Consider the following 17,856-nt stretch of genomic DNA (forward strand, 5'->3'; position numbering starts at 1 on the left):
GTACCTCTTGCAACAAATCTCGCCACATGTGAAAAATGCTAGAAATTGAATGGGAAGTCACCAAAGTAGAGAGTAGGGCTCTCAAAACCGAGACAAGGAGTGGAGAAGAAAGGGAGATCAAGCACACACAGCTACAAGTACAAGTGAAGAAAGTCGAGAAGGTATGATGCAACTGAACCAAGATGAGGTAGAAAAGTTGAGATCTTTACTCACTAGTCTGGCGAAACCAACAGGTACTTGTTGTTTGGCACATTCAGGTACGTTTCCATTTTCTTTTGGACTTAATGCTTCAAATATACCCTTTAACTAATATTAGATACTAGATTTTGGAGCCACAGACCACTAGTCTGGAGAAACCAACAAGTACTTGTTGTTTGGCACATTCAGGTACGTTTCCATTTTCTTTTGGACTTAATGCTTCAAATATACCATTTAATCAATATTGGATACTAGATTTTGGAGCCACAGACCACATGACACCCTTACCCACACATTTCTCCACTTATTCACCTTGCCCTAGCAACAAGAAAATATCAATGGCAGATGGTAACCTTATACTGCAGCAGGTTAAGGAGATGTGCAAATAAATCCATCCATAACCCTAAGAAATGTTCTCCATATCGCTAAGTTGTCCACTACTCTCGTTTCCATACAAAAACTCACAAAAGATATGTAATGTTATCTTCTATAACAAATCTTGTGTTTTTTAGGACAAGAATTCGAGGAGGACGATTAGAAATGCTAGAGAATGGAATGACTTTTACTATTTGGATAACCAAGACTTAGCTCCGAAGTTACTCAACAGCAATAACTCCTTTATAGAATCAATAAAAACCATTAGGGAGGTTTTTTTGTACCATTGTCGCCTTGGTCACCCTTCATTTAGAGTCATTAAGCAAATATTTCCTTTGTTTTTTTAAGAAACTAGATGTAGAGAGTCTACATTTTGAGGTGTGTGAGCTTGCTAAACACAAGCGTGTACCTTTTTCCAATCAATAATAAAATAAGTACTTTTCCATTTTATTTAATTCATACAGATGTGCGGGGTCCTTCAAATGTTCCAAATATATCAAGTGCACGTTGATTTGTAACCTTTATTGCGATTGTATTCAGGTTACTTGGGTGTATTTACTAAAACAAAAATCTTAAGTCACATTAGTGTTTCTACAGTTCTTCCTCATGATAAAAAAACCAGTTTGGAGTAAGTATTAAAAAGATTAGGTCTGATAATGTCAAAGATTACTTTAATCACAATCTTCATTCTTTCTGTCAAAAAGAGGGCATTATTCATGGATTTGTTAAAACACCCCAACAAAATGGGATTGATGAAAGGAAAAATGGACACTTGTTAGATCAAACCCAAACTATGTTATTTCAAAATAAGGTTTCTTAGAAATTTTGGGAGAAGCAGTTTGTACCTCAAAAATCGTTTACCTACTAGTGTACTTGCCTTCAAAACTCCTATGGAGGCCCTATCCTCGTTCTACCCTAATGTGCCCACCTCGAGTAATCTTACTCCCATAATACTAGGTTACTCCCATAATACTAGAGTATGTGTCGTTTGTCCATATCTATGGTGATAATAGAGGGAAACTTGATCCTAGAGTCTTAAAATGTATCTTTATCGGTTACTCTTCCACCAAAAAGGGCTACAATTGCTATCGTCCACCATCCCAAAAATTATGCCTCATGTGATGTCACCTTCTACGAACAAGAAAGTTACTTTGGTCGAACTCATCTTTAGGCGGAGAATACAAGTGAGGAAAATGAGTCTCCTCTACTTCTTGAGGAAGATGAGTCTCATCTACTTCTCGAGTTGACTCTTGAACCAGAAATTGAGATTGAAATTGATTATGAGAAAGATGGAAATGATGGCGCTAATGTAAGATATGGAAAACATCTAGTATATATACAAAAAGAACAAAGGTCATTCCTAAATCTATTCAAATTCAAGAGTCCAATCCAACTTTACATGAGAAAACTTTCCTTGACACTTCAAACTCTAGTGATCCCGATTTAAGAATCTTCCCATGCACTAGAATCATAATCTGACACACCGCCAACTTATAATGACCTCCATATCCCAATTTCTCTTAGGAAGAATACTAGGACATGTACCAACAAGCCACTCTATCCAACTACCTATGCTTTGAACAATCATCACCTACCCATAAAGCCTTCCTCATAAGCCTGAACACTACCACTATACCTACCTCTCTATCTGAAGCATTCTCTAACTGGAAATGGAAACAATCCATGGACTTCGAAATGAAAACACTGGACAAGAACGGTACTTAGGATTTGGTCTCTCTACCAAATGGAAAGAAACATGTAGGATGCAAGTGAGTACAAACTGTAAAGTACAAGGTTGATGGGTCTATTGAGATGTACAAGGCAAGGTTGGTAGCTAAAGGATTTACTCAAACGTATGGAGTGGATTACTTGGAAACATTTGCTCTGATTGCAAAAATGAATACCGTTAGGGTGATATTATCTCTAACAGCTAACTACAGTTGGAACTTGCACCAATTTGATGTAAAAAATGTCTTCCTTAATAGAGATCTAGAGGAAGAGATTTATATGCATTTACCCTCTGGATAGAGTGAGCATACTGATGCCAACACCATTTGTAAGCTAAATAAGACTTTTTATGGACTTCAACAATCGCCACAAGCATGGTTTAGGAGGTTTGCTAGAGTCATAGTGGGTCTAGGCTTCAAACAAAGCCAAGGAAATCATAAACACTTTGAGTTAGGGGGAATAACAGTGTTATTAGTATATGTAAACGACATTATAGTGATCGTTGATGATGAAAAGAATCAACAACTGTTAGGACAACACCTAGCAAAAGAATTTGAAAATAAAACCTTGGGAAAATTGAAGTATTTCTTGGAAATTTAAGTGACTCACTCTAAGAAAGGGATTTTCATATCCCAACAAAAATAATAACAGATCTTTTGCAGGAAACGGGTAAAACAAAATGTAAGCCAACAAGTACACCAATCAATCAAAATTTAAAGTTGGAAAATGCAGATGAAGACATTGCAGTTGACAAGGAAATATACCAAAGATTAGTTGGAAGACTCATATATTTGTCACATACTAGACTTGATGTTGCCTTCGTTTTAAGCTTAGTCAGTCAATTCATGCACCAACCAAATGAGGTACACTTGCAAGATGCACTCATAATCGTGCAATAATTGAAAGGAACTCCACAAAAAGAGGAATTTTGTTCTGAAGAAATGGAAATGTAGGTCTTGAAGCATATACTGATGCTGACTATGCAGGGTCAATTGTAGAAAGAAGGTCAATCACAGGATATTTCACTTTCCTATGTGGGAATCTTGTGACTTGGAAGAGTAAAAAACAAAGTGTAGTATCCAGATCTAGTGCTGAAGCATAATTTAGGGCAATGGCATAAGGGATATGCAAGTTACTATGGTTGAAGATCATTTTGGAGGACTTGAAGATAAAGTGGGATGAACCAATGAAACTCTATTGTGATAATAAATTTGCTATTAGCATAGCACATAATCCAGTACAGCATGATAGAACCAAGCATGTTGAAGTCGACAGACATTTCATCAAAGAAAAAATCGATAATGGCCTAATTTATACTTCATATGTCTCCTCTCAAGGCAATCTTACAGATCTTCTAACTAAATGGCTAAACAACAGCAACTTTGAAAGAATTGTATCCAAGTTGGGAATGGAGAGCACCTATTCACCAACTTGAGGGGAAGTGTCAAAATATATTTTTATTTTATTATTAAAAATATCTCTCAAGTATAAGGATTTGGTTGTATAGGAGTAGTAATAGAGATGTAGTTATATAGGAGTAATAATAGGAATTTGGTTGTATAGTAATCTAATATATATATATATATGATGTAAATATATATATCTAATATATTTCAATTCAATAAATATATTTTACCCTAATTCTTAAGAAGTATTGTATGGGATGAAATTCAGTTGCACCATACTCTTCCAGATAGGCAGGAACCACATAAATGCAAGCCAAATTAGATTTCATATTGATTTTTGTTGCATTTTAAAACAATCCATAGGTCAGATTAATTACTTAAGGAGTTAAGTATAAGCTTTTAATTCAGAAATTTAATCAACTGAATAATTAACAAGCTTATAGGGAAACTCGACATGTAAGGTAGGCATTTTAAAGAATAAAAAATGGTTCTAGAAGATCTTTCAGTTATGTTTCCACCTAACCAATAAAAAAATATGATAAACAGATCCAGAAAATATTGTTCGGTTATGTTCCGATATACTACTAATAATGGTGGTTAAAGCGGAACAATAATGCAACACAACATAAAATCATTTTTGCACCACACCTGTCATGTACAAAAACAGCGACATCACAAGCTGCCAAACAATCCCGATTTGACAAAAAACTTGACACTTCATCCTCTGGAATCTCGCGTAATACGAGTGTTTTCTTAGTTCCCTACATGGTAAACATCAGGATTGTTAGTATATAGAATGCATCTTGTACACATTTAATATCCACTACATCTATGGAACTTTCTTTATTAGTTATCAGCAATAGGGTATATTAGATTGAGATGGCAATAATATTTTTTGATTATAAAACCTATCCTTACCCCTATTAATTCAACGAAGTTTGCTGCATACTGCCCAACAGTTGTCGGAGTATAATTATCTGAGAAAGGCCTGTGAAAATGACAGGGTTAACTATTGCTTTGAAGGAAACAAAATAAACAGAATGAGAGTATTAGATTTCACATGGTGATAGATTAAAAGTAAATGAAACAAGCTCGGGCCCATTGATTATGACGATTGGTTCAGGAGCACACCTTCCCAAAAAGGAGTAGAGCAAAGCAGATTTCCCAGCATTTTTAGAACCAAAAACATAGCATTGGAACACATTTCTTTCTGTTTTTTGCTTCTTGCGATCTTCTGATCTTTTACGAGTGACACGGAATACTGCCTCAGGCTTAGATCTATATCCAATGTAAACCAAATTGGCCAAGGCATATTGTGGATCTAGTGATGTCATAAGGGCCCACTGCACCATACAATTTAAAAGATATATCAGTAATATACTCAATTACCAACTAAATGCGAAGATGAATGGTAAAGAAACAAAATTCTTTTCAATCTACCTGCTAAACAAAACACATATGATGCAGAGGTATGCTGCTAGAGTATATAGAAACATTTGAAAGACACAAGAAATAGGGAAAATGATAATTGGATGAAAGGGAGGGAGGTGCTCCCAGAAGAAAACCACAAAGCAATAATTTCTTTGTGGGAAAAGATGGTATGACACAACACTTGTAAAGTTCTAGATAGTATTCCAGATGACTAGAAAACCGGAGTTCTATAAATTAAATGAAAATATAGTATTCCAGATGACTAGAAAACTGGAGTTCTATAAATTAAATGAAAGTAACGCCAATGAGTAAATTCCTTTAACACATCTTCCCTAGCAATTACATGAAGAAACTACCTCGAATAGCTAAATTTGAATCTTCAGTGATAATGATAGGTGAGTCAATTTAACAATTTTATGCGACAAAAGCATATTGTCGTGTCTTTCCTGGTTCTTATTATAAATTTATAATAATCACTGAGAAATTTTCTCCCCAAACTTGATAAGTTATTACTTTGAACCTACCACAACCTCACTCTTTACTACAGAGGTAACAGAAAACAACTGCAGATCATACAAACAATAATAATACTTAGAATCAGGAAATATAAAATCTTTTCAGAAAACTATCCGATATCGACAGGTTTAAGAATAAAACAAAAAGTAATAAATAGTCACCTGAGACAGAAATCCGTTGTAAGATAAATAACCCATGTCAGTTGCCTCAGCTGCATCTTTGTATGGAAAATTGTTCCACGGACTGAAATGCAGAACAAGAAGAACACCTGAGAAGTAAAACTTCAGGTGGAAAAACTAAGACTTCTATAGATAGATTATTTTAATATACGTGTTATTAGGCATCCAATTAATAGAGGAATTTGATTGGCTCCAAAAAACTTGACAGATCAAAGTTGTACATAAATGAATGAAACAAGCAAATTCTTATAGCATGAAATAGTTTGGTGAGGACTATACCCTAAAAGAAAACCACCCTCTCCATTGGAGGTACAGAATGATGTGCACATAGGAATTGGTGTAGTATTAATATTTCACAGTGTGCTAAGTGCTAAATGCTAGCGATCTAGGACGTAGCACGTAGAAGGAAAGTAGTAGAAGAGGATTATGGTTAGGTTACATATCAATTAAAAAATAGGGTGAAACATCAACTCTCCGACATCGGTGATTATCAAGGGCAATGGTACATGCCAAGAAACAAAAAGCACATTAAACATGTGCACACAGTTACAAACTCACATATTGGTTGCAAAGAGTCACAACAAAAACGAGTAAGCAGCCCATCAGATTTCTCAAGTAACTGAAATGATTCATTCCCCCAAAATAAGAGAGATAGATGTCAAGCAGTTATAACAACACCGCTATGAACTGCTACAGCATACTCACAATCAATCAATACTCCCTCTGGTCCTTTTTATATGAGACAGTTGGGTTAAAATTTGGTCAACAAAATTTGATGTAAATCTGGTTCATAATATGGACCAGATACATGAACTTTTAAATACTAAATTTAACCCAACTGTATTTTATAAAAAGGACCGAAGAGAGTAACATTTACAAGCCTACAGGACTAGATTAAATGAAAGAAAATAAAAACCAAAAATAAACCCTTCATAAATGAAGTTGATGAACTAATTAAAAGGTACATAAATGAAGTTGATGAACTAATTAAAAGGTACTTACCAAACCTAATAAGCTCTCATCATAATTATGTGAGCATTACCAAGATTTCATGAACAGCAACAATCCAACAAGTATTTAAGAACTCAATTGTATCGATAGACATAACATGAATTGTCACTACCCTATACAACCATTTCTAGATATTTCAGTTAAGACATTTTCCCCCTTTCATTTCCTCCAGCACAGTTGTAAAATGGTCATTAGTGCAAGTATGAAGCAGTACCTTATCTTTAGAAAATGTCATTGCAGAGGTGCACAAAACCCCAGAACAACACATATAAGCCACTTATAATCTAACAACAGTCATCATTTAAAAAGAAGCTAACAATTTTCATCGTGGATAATCAGTATCTTATTCGAGCAGTTCTCTTTTCTTTGCAGTAGAAAAATGCTAGTAACACATTTCCTCCTATTGGTTGAAACTCATGCATTAAAAGAGGATAAACGAGAGAGTCAAGAGAGAATATGGAAGAGAGAATAGATGAATAGATAGAAACAGTAATTGATAGCTGAACCTTTACATAAAAAAGAAGAGATTTCTCCTGCCAAGAGTTTCGCCTTCAAAGGGTTTCCCTGTCACAACCGAGCTACTACTTGGTTCCTCCAGTGTTGTCGATGGAAGACGATGGAAGGCCAAAAACCCGCCATTGCGGCCTATGGCACCGCCATGGCAGACATTTTTACACAAATTGCCTGTGAAGGTTTTCCAAAAATCCGCCACGCCATGGTGTAATGGCGGCGCGCCGCCGTTTAACAACACTACTTTCCTCAATAGTAACATTCTTAATGAGCCTCTCTGATCCTCTCCTATCCTATCCTACTATTATGCTAAGCCTCAGCTTCTACTTCTCTAATCACCTAACCTATTCAATAATACTCTTAGTCACCTACTTTTGTTCTCCTTCCTCACTAAAAGGGCAACTAGGTACTATAAAGCCATGGTAGAGTCTAGCGAAGGGTCAGACCTATTATCCTGCTTTACTAAGTTTGTAAGCTCTTCTATTCTTTCGGGTCCTATAAATATGCCATTGAGTTTCAAACCTGCGAATTGACTAAAATCACTCCTCTTGCTACTGAAGCAATAGCTCAAGCGGTTGGAGGCAATCAACAAGTTCTAGACTACATCACCAATGGTAAAAAAAGGTTAAGTTAATGACATGGATTATATATATATATATATATATATATATATATATACATATATGTATATATATCATTAGAGGAAAAAATATTAGGTGGCCATTAAAGGGAAAGTTCACCTTTCTGGAGCAGAATCAAATAGATTATCGACTTCTTCAGGTCGAAGTAATTGATCCTAGAAAAGCATCAGATTTCCGGAGAGAAAGTCAGAAATTATATCAAATATTGCACATGGAAAGCCACCTACGGTGGGATGTTCAAAGGGTATAGAAGTGTTCAATTCAAGATAATCCAAAAAAATATTACATACCTTATCCGTATCTAATAATCTAAAGACACCCTTCAGAAACTCTATGGCTTCACATGTCAGCTCCACACTCTACAAAATGATTTCAAAGAAAGTATATCCTTACATATCAGTTGCTAGTTAAATAGGAATCACCTCTTTGCAACTTGTCAAGACTTGATGACCAAAAGCAATACTATGTCTCATGATTCTATGAAGATTGTCACTTGATTGAACAAGCATGCATCGTAAAACAGTACCATCAGATACTTGGATCCCTCTCTTCAAGTCAACAATGATCGACGAGGTATAAAACTATATGTCAAGTAATGGCAGGAAACTAATTATAATTCAAACTTCCATATTTGTACAAAATGAATTGCTAAAGTATAACAAAATATCTGGAATCTGGACAATGAGTAACCATGCAACACAAAAAAGTTATTTTTCTAGACCAAATATAATATCTAGATTTTTCATAATCATTCATTTTAGTGATGCAATGCAAGTAGCTCACAGCTAAAATTTTCAAAACTCCGGCATAATGGTTGATTTTGAACAATCATCAATGTTGAGAAAACATAGAATTGGTAGTTAATTGCCAATATTACTAGTACAGCCCATGTTTAACATTTAAGTTTTCCTATGGTTCATAAGTCTTGAAACTTACGACAATTAAATGACTAAGCCAGTACTCTAAAGTAACTCTTTTAATTATATCAAAGAAGCCAAAAATGAAGCTTAATAATAGCCAAAAACAAAAAGTAAGTATGACCTGATCAGAAGCCTGTTTAGATGGAACTTTAAGAATATCATCCCGCAGTTTCAAATCGTTACCATATCCAAACTTTCTTAGAACCTCCCAGAATGTCTCTGTTCGCCCTTTCTTTAGAAACATATTATGGATTTCAACGAAGCCACGAAAAGTAAGACCAGCAGAATTGACTCCTTCGGGAACGTTCTGCTCTACCATTTTTTTTATTTGAGTTACGTCAGACCGCTGCAATGATGCACCGAAGCATTTAACCTGTTGATACACAAATTTTCAAAAATAAAGGGGCTAAATCAAACTAAATAAAAATTCAAAGCATGTCAAATTTAAAAGGAGACAGGGATGGAACCAAGTCTATGAAAAACCTGAAAGTCATTTAGTTCTTGATCAAAGAGGGTGCCATCCATGTTGTAATCAAAAAGTTTAAAAATTCTTCTCAGTGCCCTTACACACCGATCTGTTAAAGCATTTGTTTCATAATCGAACAAAGGATCCACTGGATGAAGTGCCGCTTTTTGTGCAAAATAAAAAACTTCAGGGACCTAAAAATAACAAATATTAATGATTATGCACTTCAGTTTTACAAACTAAGGAAATAAATATTAACTCTAATATCATCAAGAAGATATCCTTATCAAGGTTTTTAATGTCTGCGCGAGTCGATCATGACTGCAATTGCATTCTATTTGAACAAAAAAAATTGCAACATCAATGATCTCAACGCAACCACAACCACAATTTAAAACCTCCACATATACCTACAAGAAAAGAAAAAAAAATCAACTACACCATTGCAAACATGCACGAGTTTCTTACAACTACTGCAACGAATGGCGGCATGGTTCCGGTGCGCCATAAGTAAACCACATAATTGAGTGATCTTTAAGAAAATGAACAACTACTAAGTTTTGACGTTGTTTTCTAATTTTCCACTATACTAACAATAACAATTTCAATTTAAAGGGTAAATGATAGATTAATTAACATGACCAAGTAACAAAAAGTGAGGAAAAACAATATACCTGATACAGTGTAGCTGCAGAGCATTCAATACAAGTAACAACTTCTCTGAACTGCTGCATGATATTTGTAGTGAGACTCTCTAAGTTCACTTCCTTACTTACATCGCGAAGATCAAGCTTGCAACCAACCACAATCACAGGTGCCTTCACCTATATAAATATATCATAACAAATAAAAAACAATTAGTCAATTACTACCCCACCTATTATTTTTCTCACATATTTCCCACATTGAAAATAACATCAAAAGAAGCAAAATCAACCACCAACCTCGAGCCTCTGAAGTTTAGGCAGCCAGTGTGTACTCACACGCTCAAAGGTAGCAGGTTTATTACAATCATAGGTTACAATCACAGCATCGGCACGACTCAGTTCTTCAGTAACCATATCTAATTGCCTTTCACTATAATAAACAACAACAAAAAACTGTTTAACAAGATTGCAACATGAATAACATAACAATCAGAGTTGCTACATAAAAGCACGTTTTAAATTGAAAAAACTAGGGCTTGCATTTGATTAACCGAGAATAAGCAATTTTAATTTAATGTGGTAATGGTGATGGGAGGACCTGGAAGGAGTGTCGATAACTACGAGAGAGACAGAATCCGGGAATGAATTGTTAGGCAAGCGAAGTGGTGAAAGAAATGAGGGAACATTGTTTTGGTAAGAATCCGACGCCATAGTTGCAATGAGGGTGGATTTTCCGGTTTTCATGTCACCGAGAACAACGATTCTAACTTCACTGGGAAGGATGGAGATGGAGCTGGAACTTGATGATGCCATTGTTACGAAGAATAGAGAAAAGGAGTAACGGAAATGGAAGGGTAATGGTGCTGTTTTATAGTTGTATCTGGAACGACGACATGCGTGAGAGGCACCTGGATTTTATTTTCTAAGAGAACAAACATTGCATTCTATTCATGCATTCAACCAAAATTATAACGAAAAATAACGGGAAATCCACTATTTTTTTGGTGTAATGAATTAGGATTTCAAATCATTTTAAAAGCTTCTAGTAATGGAAAAATATTGAGGTATTTATTTAAGATTTTAATGTGATAAAAATAAATTTTGAGGTATTTAATTAGGATTGTTTTGTTTTTTTTTAAATAAAGTGTAAAAATTTAATGGTATTTAATTAGATGTTTTTGCAACTTTTGAAAAAGTCATGTGGTATTCAAAATCTTTCAAATTTTAATTGATTTTTAAAAAAAAAAATGGATTTTATGGAATTTTGATAAAGATTTTTGTTAAATTTTAGTAGAAAAATGTATTTCTACAATATAAGATTTTTATTATTTTTTATTTATTTGATTTACTCTTTCTCTCCCCCGTCTCTTTAGATTTTCTATATTTTCAATTTTCAACGATGTTCAACTCAATTCACCTCTTTAATGGCGAACGATCTAAACCAATTTCAAATGATTATGATTCTAAGATTCGATTTAACTAATCTCTCAAATTTAGTGTGATTCCTTAATCTTCAAATTCTCCCAATTTCTTTACATTTGACTCTCGCGTGTACCTTTTTCAATCATCTTCTTAATTCATTAATGCATTTTCATCTCTAATTTCTTCCTCTATCTCTTTGTTCTCTCATGCTCAATTCTCATTACATAAGTAAGATTTCTCCTTTTTATATAAATACATGTATTTATGTTTTTACTCTTTAATACATATCCAAATGATATTTTAAAGAATCATTATAAAAATAATATTAAATAATTAAAATATTTTTTTTCAATTTTCATTAGACCAACAACCTTTTTTATAGATAGTAAATTAGTTGCTTTATTATCCTATAAGTATTAATATGTGTAACACCCCACTTTTTTATGTCTAAACTATTTTTAATATATCCTTATTATTATTAATATTATTGTTATTATTAAAAAAATAAAATAAATGCACCAATTCCTTATAAAATCACATGCAATGATAATTTAACGATAGCATAACGTATTGGAAATTTGAATGGTAAATGTTTAACAAACTTTATTATTTTTTATGCTATTTACATGACCATAGAAATTGATTTATTGAAGAATGATATAATAATATATCTATCTAATAATGAGTATCACTTTAACAAAATAAAATTATTTTAAAATAAATATTATTTACATTTTTGTTATATTATTGAATTTTTTTAATTATATCCTCTAATTAATATATATATATATATATATATTATTTTTGAAATATTTTATTTTATTTTACTTTTATAAAAATAAGAAACACATAATTTTTTATTATAATATTCATTTTTAAAATTTCGCACTAAATTGTTCTATTTTATAAAAAAAAAAATAGTAAAATGTCTTATTTTTTAAATTCAATAAATGATTGTTTGGTTTGTTCAACGGAAATTCTTTTTTATATGATAAAATGCTACATCTCTATGTAAGGAATCTTTAGGATCTTCTACTAGGTAAAAATAATTTTACTTCAGCTGGTCGCAAATGTAGGGATGACAATTAGACATAGACTCAGTGGTACCTGCAAAAGAAATTCACAATAGGTAGAGTAAAAACTTGCATAATGTGTATGAGTATGAGAATGAGTAATTACCCGCAAAATTAAGCGGGTATGGGCACCGGTACGAGTACTATAGTACTCGCCCCGCACATGCACTTATATAAATATATTATTTATTTATTTACTTATTATATTAGTGTTTAGTTTACTTAATTTTTTTTTTTTTTTATGTTTTAACATCTATTAATATTATTGGACCACTACAATATTTATAATTGAAAGATAAACGTTAACAAACTTTTTAAGAATCTGAATACGATAAATAGATAAATAATTGTACTTTTATAACTAATAGTTATATCTTATTAATCGTGACTTTATAATTGTACTTGCAACTTTGTATCAATTATCTCAAATAATATTGTCGTATAACTTGCAACTTCATAAAATATAATTATAGATATTTAAATATGTATTGTAACGAGTGTTCATTTGAAATATTTTAATAATTTATAGTTAAATTTAAAATATTTAAATAATTTTTAAATTTAATCGCAACAATATTATATTAAAGTCAATAACACATATATTAAAACTGATATAGAATAGAATACCTTAATATTTTTTTAAATCGACGAATACGGAGACAAGTAGTGTACTACCCTACCCATTGCCGCTACAATGCTATTGGGGTTAAAAAGTAGAAAGTTTTAGGTTTTTTTTTTCTTTCGCTTTCTCTCTCCTGTAAAAAAATATTGTACTCCGTTTATGTTAGGGTTGAAGGAACATATGATCTGAGTTCGTAGTTGGGGTTTAACAACTTAACTCAAGGTCAAGGTGCACTTGAGTTGACATTCTCTAGTTATACCAATATGTCGCTTCGTTCCCTCCGAAGATACTTCGCCACCGTTCGCCATTTCTCTACAGAACCAGCAAGAAGAGCCGCCGCCAACCCCGGCGCCGGTGCAGACACGCTGGGACGTAGACTTTTAAGCCTCGTATACCCTAAACGCAGCGCCGTTATCGCCATCAATAAATGGAAGGAAGAAGGTCACGTGCTCCCTCGCAAGTACCAGCTCAATCGCATGATTCGTGAGCTTCGTAAGAACAAGCGCTACAAACACGCGCTCGAGGTTCGTTCTGTCCACGCGTTTTCTCATTTTAATCAACCATTCAATTAGTTCGAATTTGATTCCATATGCACTGATATGTATATGTATATATTTTTGATAGTCCACATTTGAAGTATATGGTTTGCGCACTATAAATTTGTAGGTGCTTCATAGCTCTGTGTACACCTGATTGTGAAAATGGTTGATTAGAATTGAAATTGAGAATTTCCGACGATTGGCTTCTTTGTATGTTAGGGATTCTGAACATGTTGAGAAATTTAGTGTATATTATTGGATGGAGTGATTGAAGTTTTTTTTTTGTTATTGCAAATGCAGGTATGCGAATGGATGAAATTGCAAAATGATATCAAACTAGTGGAAGGAGACTATGCTGTTCACTTGGACTTGATAACCAAAGTTCGTGGTTTAAACAGTGCAGAAAAATTCTTTGAGGATCTTCCTGATAAGATGAGAGGCCAACCAACCTGCACTGCCCTTCTTCACGCATATGTACAAAATAATTTGGCTGACAAAGCAGAGGCCATCATGTTGAAAATGTCGGAATGTGGTTTCTTGCAAAGTCCTATTCCTTATAATCGCATGATGTCTCTCTACATATCAAATGGGAAGCTAGAAAAGGTTCCTAAACTTTTTGAGGAACTAAAGATGAACACTTCACCAGATATTGTTACCTTCAATTTATTGTTAACTGCTTGTGCCTCGGTAAATGATGTTGAGACTGCAGAAAGAGTACTACTTGAGTTAAAGAAGGCGAAAGTAGACCCGGACTGGGTAACATTTAGTACATTGACCAATTTGTACATAAGAAATGCTAGCATAAAGGATGATTGCCTTGAAAAAGCAGCATCTACTTTGAAAGAGATGGAGAAGAGAACCTGTCGGAAAACTCGAGTTGCATATTCCTCTCTCTTGAGTTTGCATACAAACATGGGGAATGTGGATGAAGTTAATCGGATATGGAATAAAATGAAGGGTTGCTTTCGCAAAATGAATGACGAGGAATACATTTGCATGATATCATCGCTTTTGAAGCTTGGAGACTTTGCCGGAGTTGAGAACCTCTATAAAGAGTGGGAATCTGTGTCCGGTACCAATGATGTCAGAGTTTCAAATTTACTTCTTACTTCATATGTTGATCGAGGCCTGATGGAAATGGCTGAAATTTTTTGTAATCAGTTAGAGCAAAAGGGTGTCTCTCTTTCTTACACTACATGGGAAGTATTTACAATGGGGTATTTGAAAAAGAAGGACGTAAACAAATTTCTGTATTATTTTAGGAAAGCTATTTCTAGTGTGAAAAAATGGATTCCCAATGACATGTTAGTACAAGAAGCATTCACGGTCATCCAGGAGCAATCTCATATTGAAGGAGCAGAACAATTGTTGGCTATCCTTCGGGATGCTGGACATGTGAATACAAATGTATATAACTTATTTCTGAAAACTTATGCAGCAGCTGGTAAAATGCCTCTCATTGTCACTGAGAGGATGAAAAAGGACAATGTTCAGTTGGATGAAGAGACACATAGGCTCTTGGATCTAACCAGTAAAATGTGTGTGGGAGATGTTTCGGGGTTTCTGTCCTAACCACACATTGAAGGAGTCTTAAGATAAACTGGAGGCTGAAATGTTTTTTGGCTGCAGTTTTATGTACTGACCAATCTCATTTCTGTCCTAAGCACTCATTGAAGGAGTGTTAAAATAAATTGGGAGGCATAAATGTTTTTGGCTTCAATTTTATGCTGTATCCATCCCTACAATAATTGGATCATTAGTATTTGTGAATGTAATATTTTTTGCAATGCTACTGATTTTGAAGTCAAGTACTGAACCTTGATTTTAGAGGCAAAATCAGATGAACTCCTCGCCTCTATACTTCAATTTATTCCTGATGACATGTTGTCGGCTTGTTATGATTGTTTTCTTCCTGAGTTGGTTCTTTGAGGGGCTATAGTCCAACTTGTCACAAATTCACAATTTCATTGCCCTGGTTTGATCTACTTATGGACAAGCCGCTGCTGATCTTGATGCCAACCAGTAAGCTTCCGAAATTTGTGGAAATTGGTTAAGTTTCTACTTCTCATTGATTCTCTAACATGGTGGAGGAAATGCTGTTTCCCAATCCACTTTCAACATATGATTTTCCAGTTCATTTCCTTATGTAACTACAGGTTTTTTTTCAGAGAATCAGTAGTGTTGTAATTACTTGCATGACCGCCTACCCCATTTAAGATGGGAGTGTTGTCGACCTAAATATCGAGTCTGAATGTGTGGTGCTATCTAAGGTGAGGGAGGATAAAAGTCCCTCACCTGTGAAGCACGGCATAGGTATACCATATATAGCCATTAGATGATAAAATATTAGGCACTCCAAGTCTTTTACATAATACTTCTGATGAGAGATTTGCAAAGAAGTTCATTTCACCCGAACATCAAAGTCACAGTGTGAATGGTATAAATTCAAAAACAAGAACCCTAGCCATCATGAAATACGCCATCAATGATAGATCTGTTGCACATTGTCATCAGTGTACCTAGCTATGTGGTAAAGCAGTTCTGCCAAAGCCACCAAATTCACCAGTTAATGTTGAAGGAATCATTATTATTACACAGCAGTTACATTGGATTCACCTGTTGAAGAACCATTGGCGACAAGATTTTAAAAATTCTGATTTGCAGTGCTGTTCACTTTGATCACAATAATTCCATAATCCGTTCTGATAACCATAATGACAACTTGTAAGATTTGGGATATGATTGTTTCTACTCTTTTGAAGACCCTCATGTTGTATCCTTCCCCGAGTTCTCCAATGTATGACATGTTCATAGTCGTTGCCACTGTGAACCCTTGCGAGTTTCTTTTTATTTATTTTGTTGTTGAAAACCAATGCATTATGTTTGGTTTATATGACATAGCATTTTCGTGACAAGGAGTTATCTGTAAGTCTGTTCTGTTGACATTTTTTGGGATGACAATCATATACCTTTCCTCTACATAAAAAGACCTATCTGTGTAATCTAAGTTTTCTCTTAATTTAATCAATTCAGTAGGTGGTTTGACCCACTTGCTTTTTCTGTGATTGAATAGAGAAGTTTCTATTGGTAAAATTGATAAAGCTCACCTTTCTGAGTTTTATTTGATAGCTTAGAGACCCGAAGGTACTTCGATGTTTGTTTGGCGGTGCCAACAAATTTTGAACTTCGTAGTTAGTGAAGCCTTTCATGTTGATCATTTTTTGATGAATTGTAGTGTGAAAAGTGAAGTGTTGTTTTATTTACTTGACGTATGTCTTTGGTTCCATCTATATATCTTCCTTTTATTCAACAAAAATGTATAGAAGGGAGCATAAAGGGTACTCCAAATGATGAATTCTAAGCTTTGTAAGATTGCCTCAAGCAATAGACTTGACAAAGAAAGAAATAATACCCGTCAAAGCCAAATACCATGAAAATTTTGGCTTTTGTAAAGAGTCAGAATCAGAACAGCAAAGAGATTTCAGTGAACCAATTTTTTGCCTTCCTCATTGCATATCCATTATCCAGGTTCAAATGACTTGATTGAATCCACCTATATCTTATCTATGTGATGGTTGAGGTTTAGTTTGTTGCATGTGGTGTTTAATTCTAAAAATGGGGCAGCCTAAATTTTTTTTGCTCCTCCACTCCAGTCTCCAGTGACGTGTAATTAACCAACCTCTTTATTATCGAAGGGCCCTTGATGCTACAGATAGTATTGAATAGGTTATAACTTTCTTGTTTGGATGTTTTTGTAATATAATCTTATGACAGGGTTTTATTTTAGATGTCATATATGACAACTTTTATGAACATAGTATGTCTAAAACCAACTCTTAATTTCTTCGTGAGCATATCATGTAGGTGGCACCACCATGATAGTACTCTTGTGACATCTAGTTGATAATAACTTGACAGGAGTAGATCTAATTGATCAAATGAGTTACTTTTTTTGCGGGTAATAAATTATATTATTTTTTAAAGAATTAAAAAAAAATTAACTCCCGTTTGTTATAAAAATAATTTTTTTTTTAAAATAATTTTTAATTTATTTGTATACAATTTTGTAAAAATAATTATTTTTAAACTACAATGACCATTTCGTAAATACATTTTAAAATTTGATCAATGTAATTGCGTAAAGAGAAAAAAAAATGAAGAAAAAACATAAC

General features: G+C 33.9%; 2 protein-coding genes across 3 annotated transcripts in view; one reads left to right on the forward strand and one right to left on the reverse strand.

Annotated features, from left to right (window-relative positions):
* Positions 1–11,010, reverse strand: part of LOC101506396 (mitochondrial Rho GTPase 2-like) — a 13,689-nt gene extending 2,679 nt beyond the window's left edge. The window contains exons 1-11 of one of the 2 annotated variants that reach the window (XR_012162586.1): positions 10,627–11,010; positions 10,326–10,458; positions 10,056–10,205; positions 9,399–9,575; positions 9,037–9,288; positions 8,286–8,354; positions 8,095–8,150; positions 5,816–5,897; positions 4,839–5,050; positions 4,626–4,695; positions 4,356–4,468 (exon numbers count right to left, since the gene is read on the reverse strand). Coding sequence is in view for 1 of the 2 variants with exons in the window: in XM_004495148.4 (XP_004495205.1) it covers positions 4,356–4,468; positions 4,626–4,695; positions 4,839–5,050; positions 5,816–5,897; positions 8,095–8,150; positions 8,286–8,354; positions 9,037–9,288; positions 9,399–9,575; positions 10,056–10,205; positions 10,326–10,458; positions 10,627–10,841 (1,529 nt within the window). In the remaining variant the exon portion in view is untranslated. The remainder of the gene's footprint in view (positions 1–4,355; positions 4,469–4,625; positions 4,696–4,838; positions 5,051–5,815; positions 5,898–8,094; positions 8,151–8,285; positions 8,355–9,036; positions 9,289–9,398; positions 9,576–10,055; positions 10,206–10,325; positions 10,459–10,626) is intronic. The other variant, XM_004495148.4, reaches the window with a different exon arrangement.
* A 2,194-nt stretch (positions 11,011–13,204) lies between these two features.
* LOC101506725 (pentatricopeptide repeat-containing protein At4g02820, mitochondrial) lies at positions 13,205–16,749 on the forward strand. The gene is made up of 2 exons (XM_004495149.4): positions 13,205–13,669; positions 13,985–16,749. The coding sequence occupies exons 1-2, from the start codon at positions 13,409–13,411 to the stop codon at positions 15,254–15,256; spliced, it is 1,533 nt and encodes a 510-aa protein (XP_004495206.1). The 5' UTR covers positions 13,205–13,408; the 3' UTR covers positions 15,257–16,749.
* Positions 16,750–17,856: the final 1,107 nt, after the last annotated feature.

This window comes from Cicer arietinum, chromosome 4 (assembly GCF_000331145.2).
Source record: "Cicer arietinum cultivar CDC Frontier isolate Library 1 chromosome 4, Cicar.CDCFrontier_v2.0, whole genome shotgun sequence".
NCBI classification, from domain to species: Eukaryota; Viridiplantae; Streptophyta; class Magnoliopsida; order Fabales; family Fabaceae; genus Cicer; species Cicer arietinum.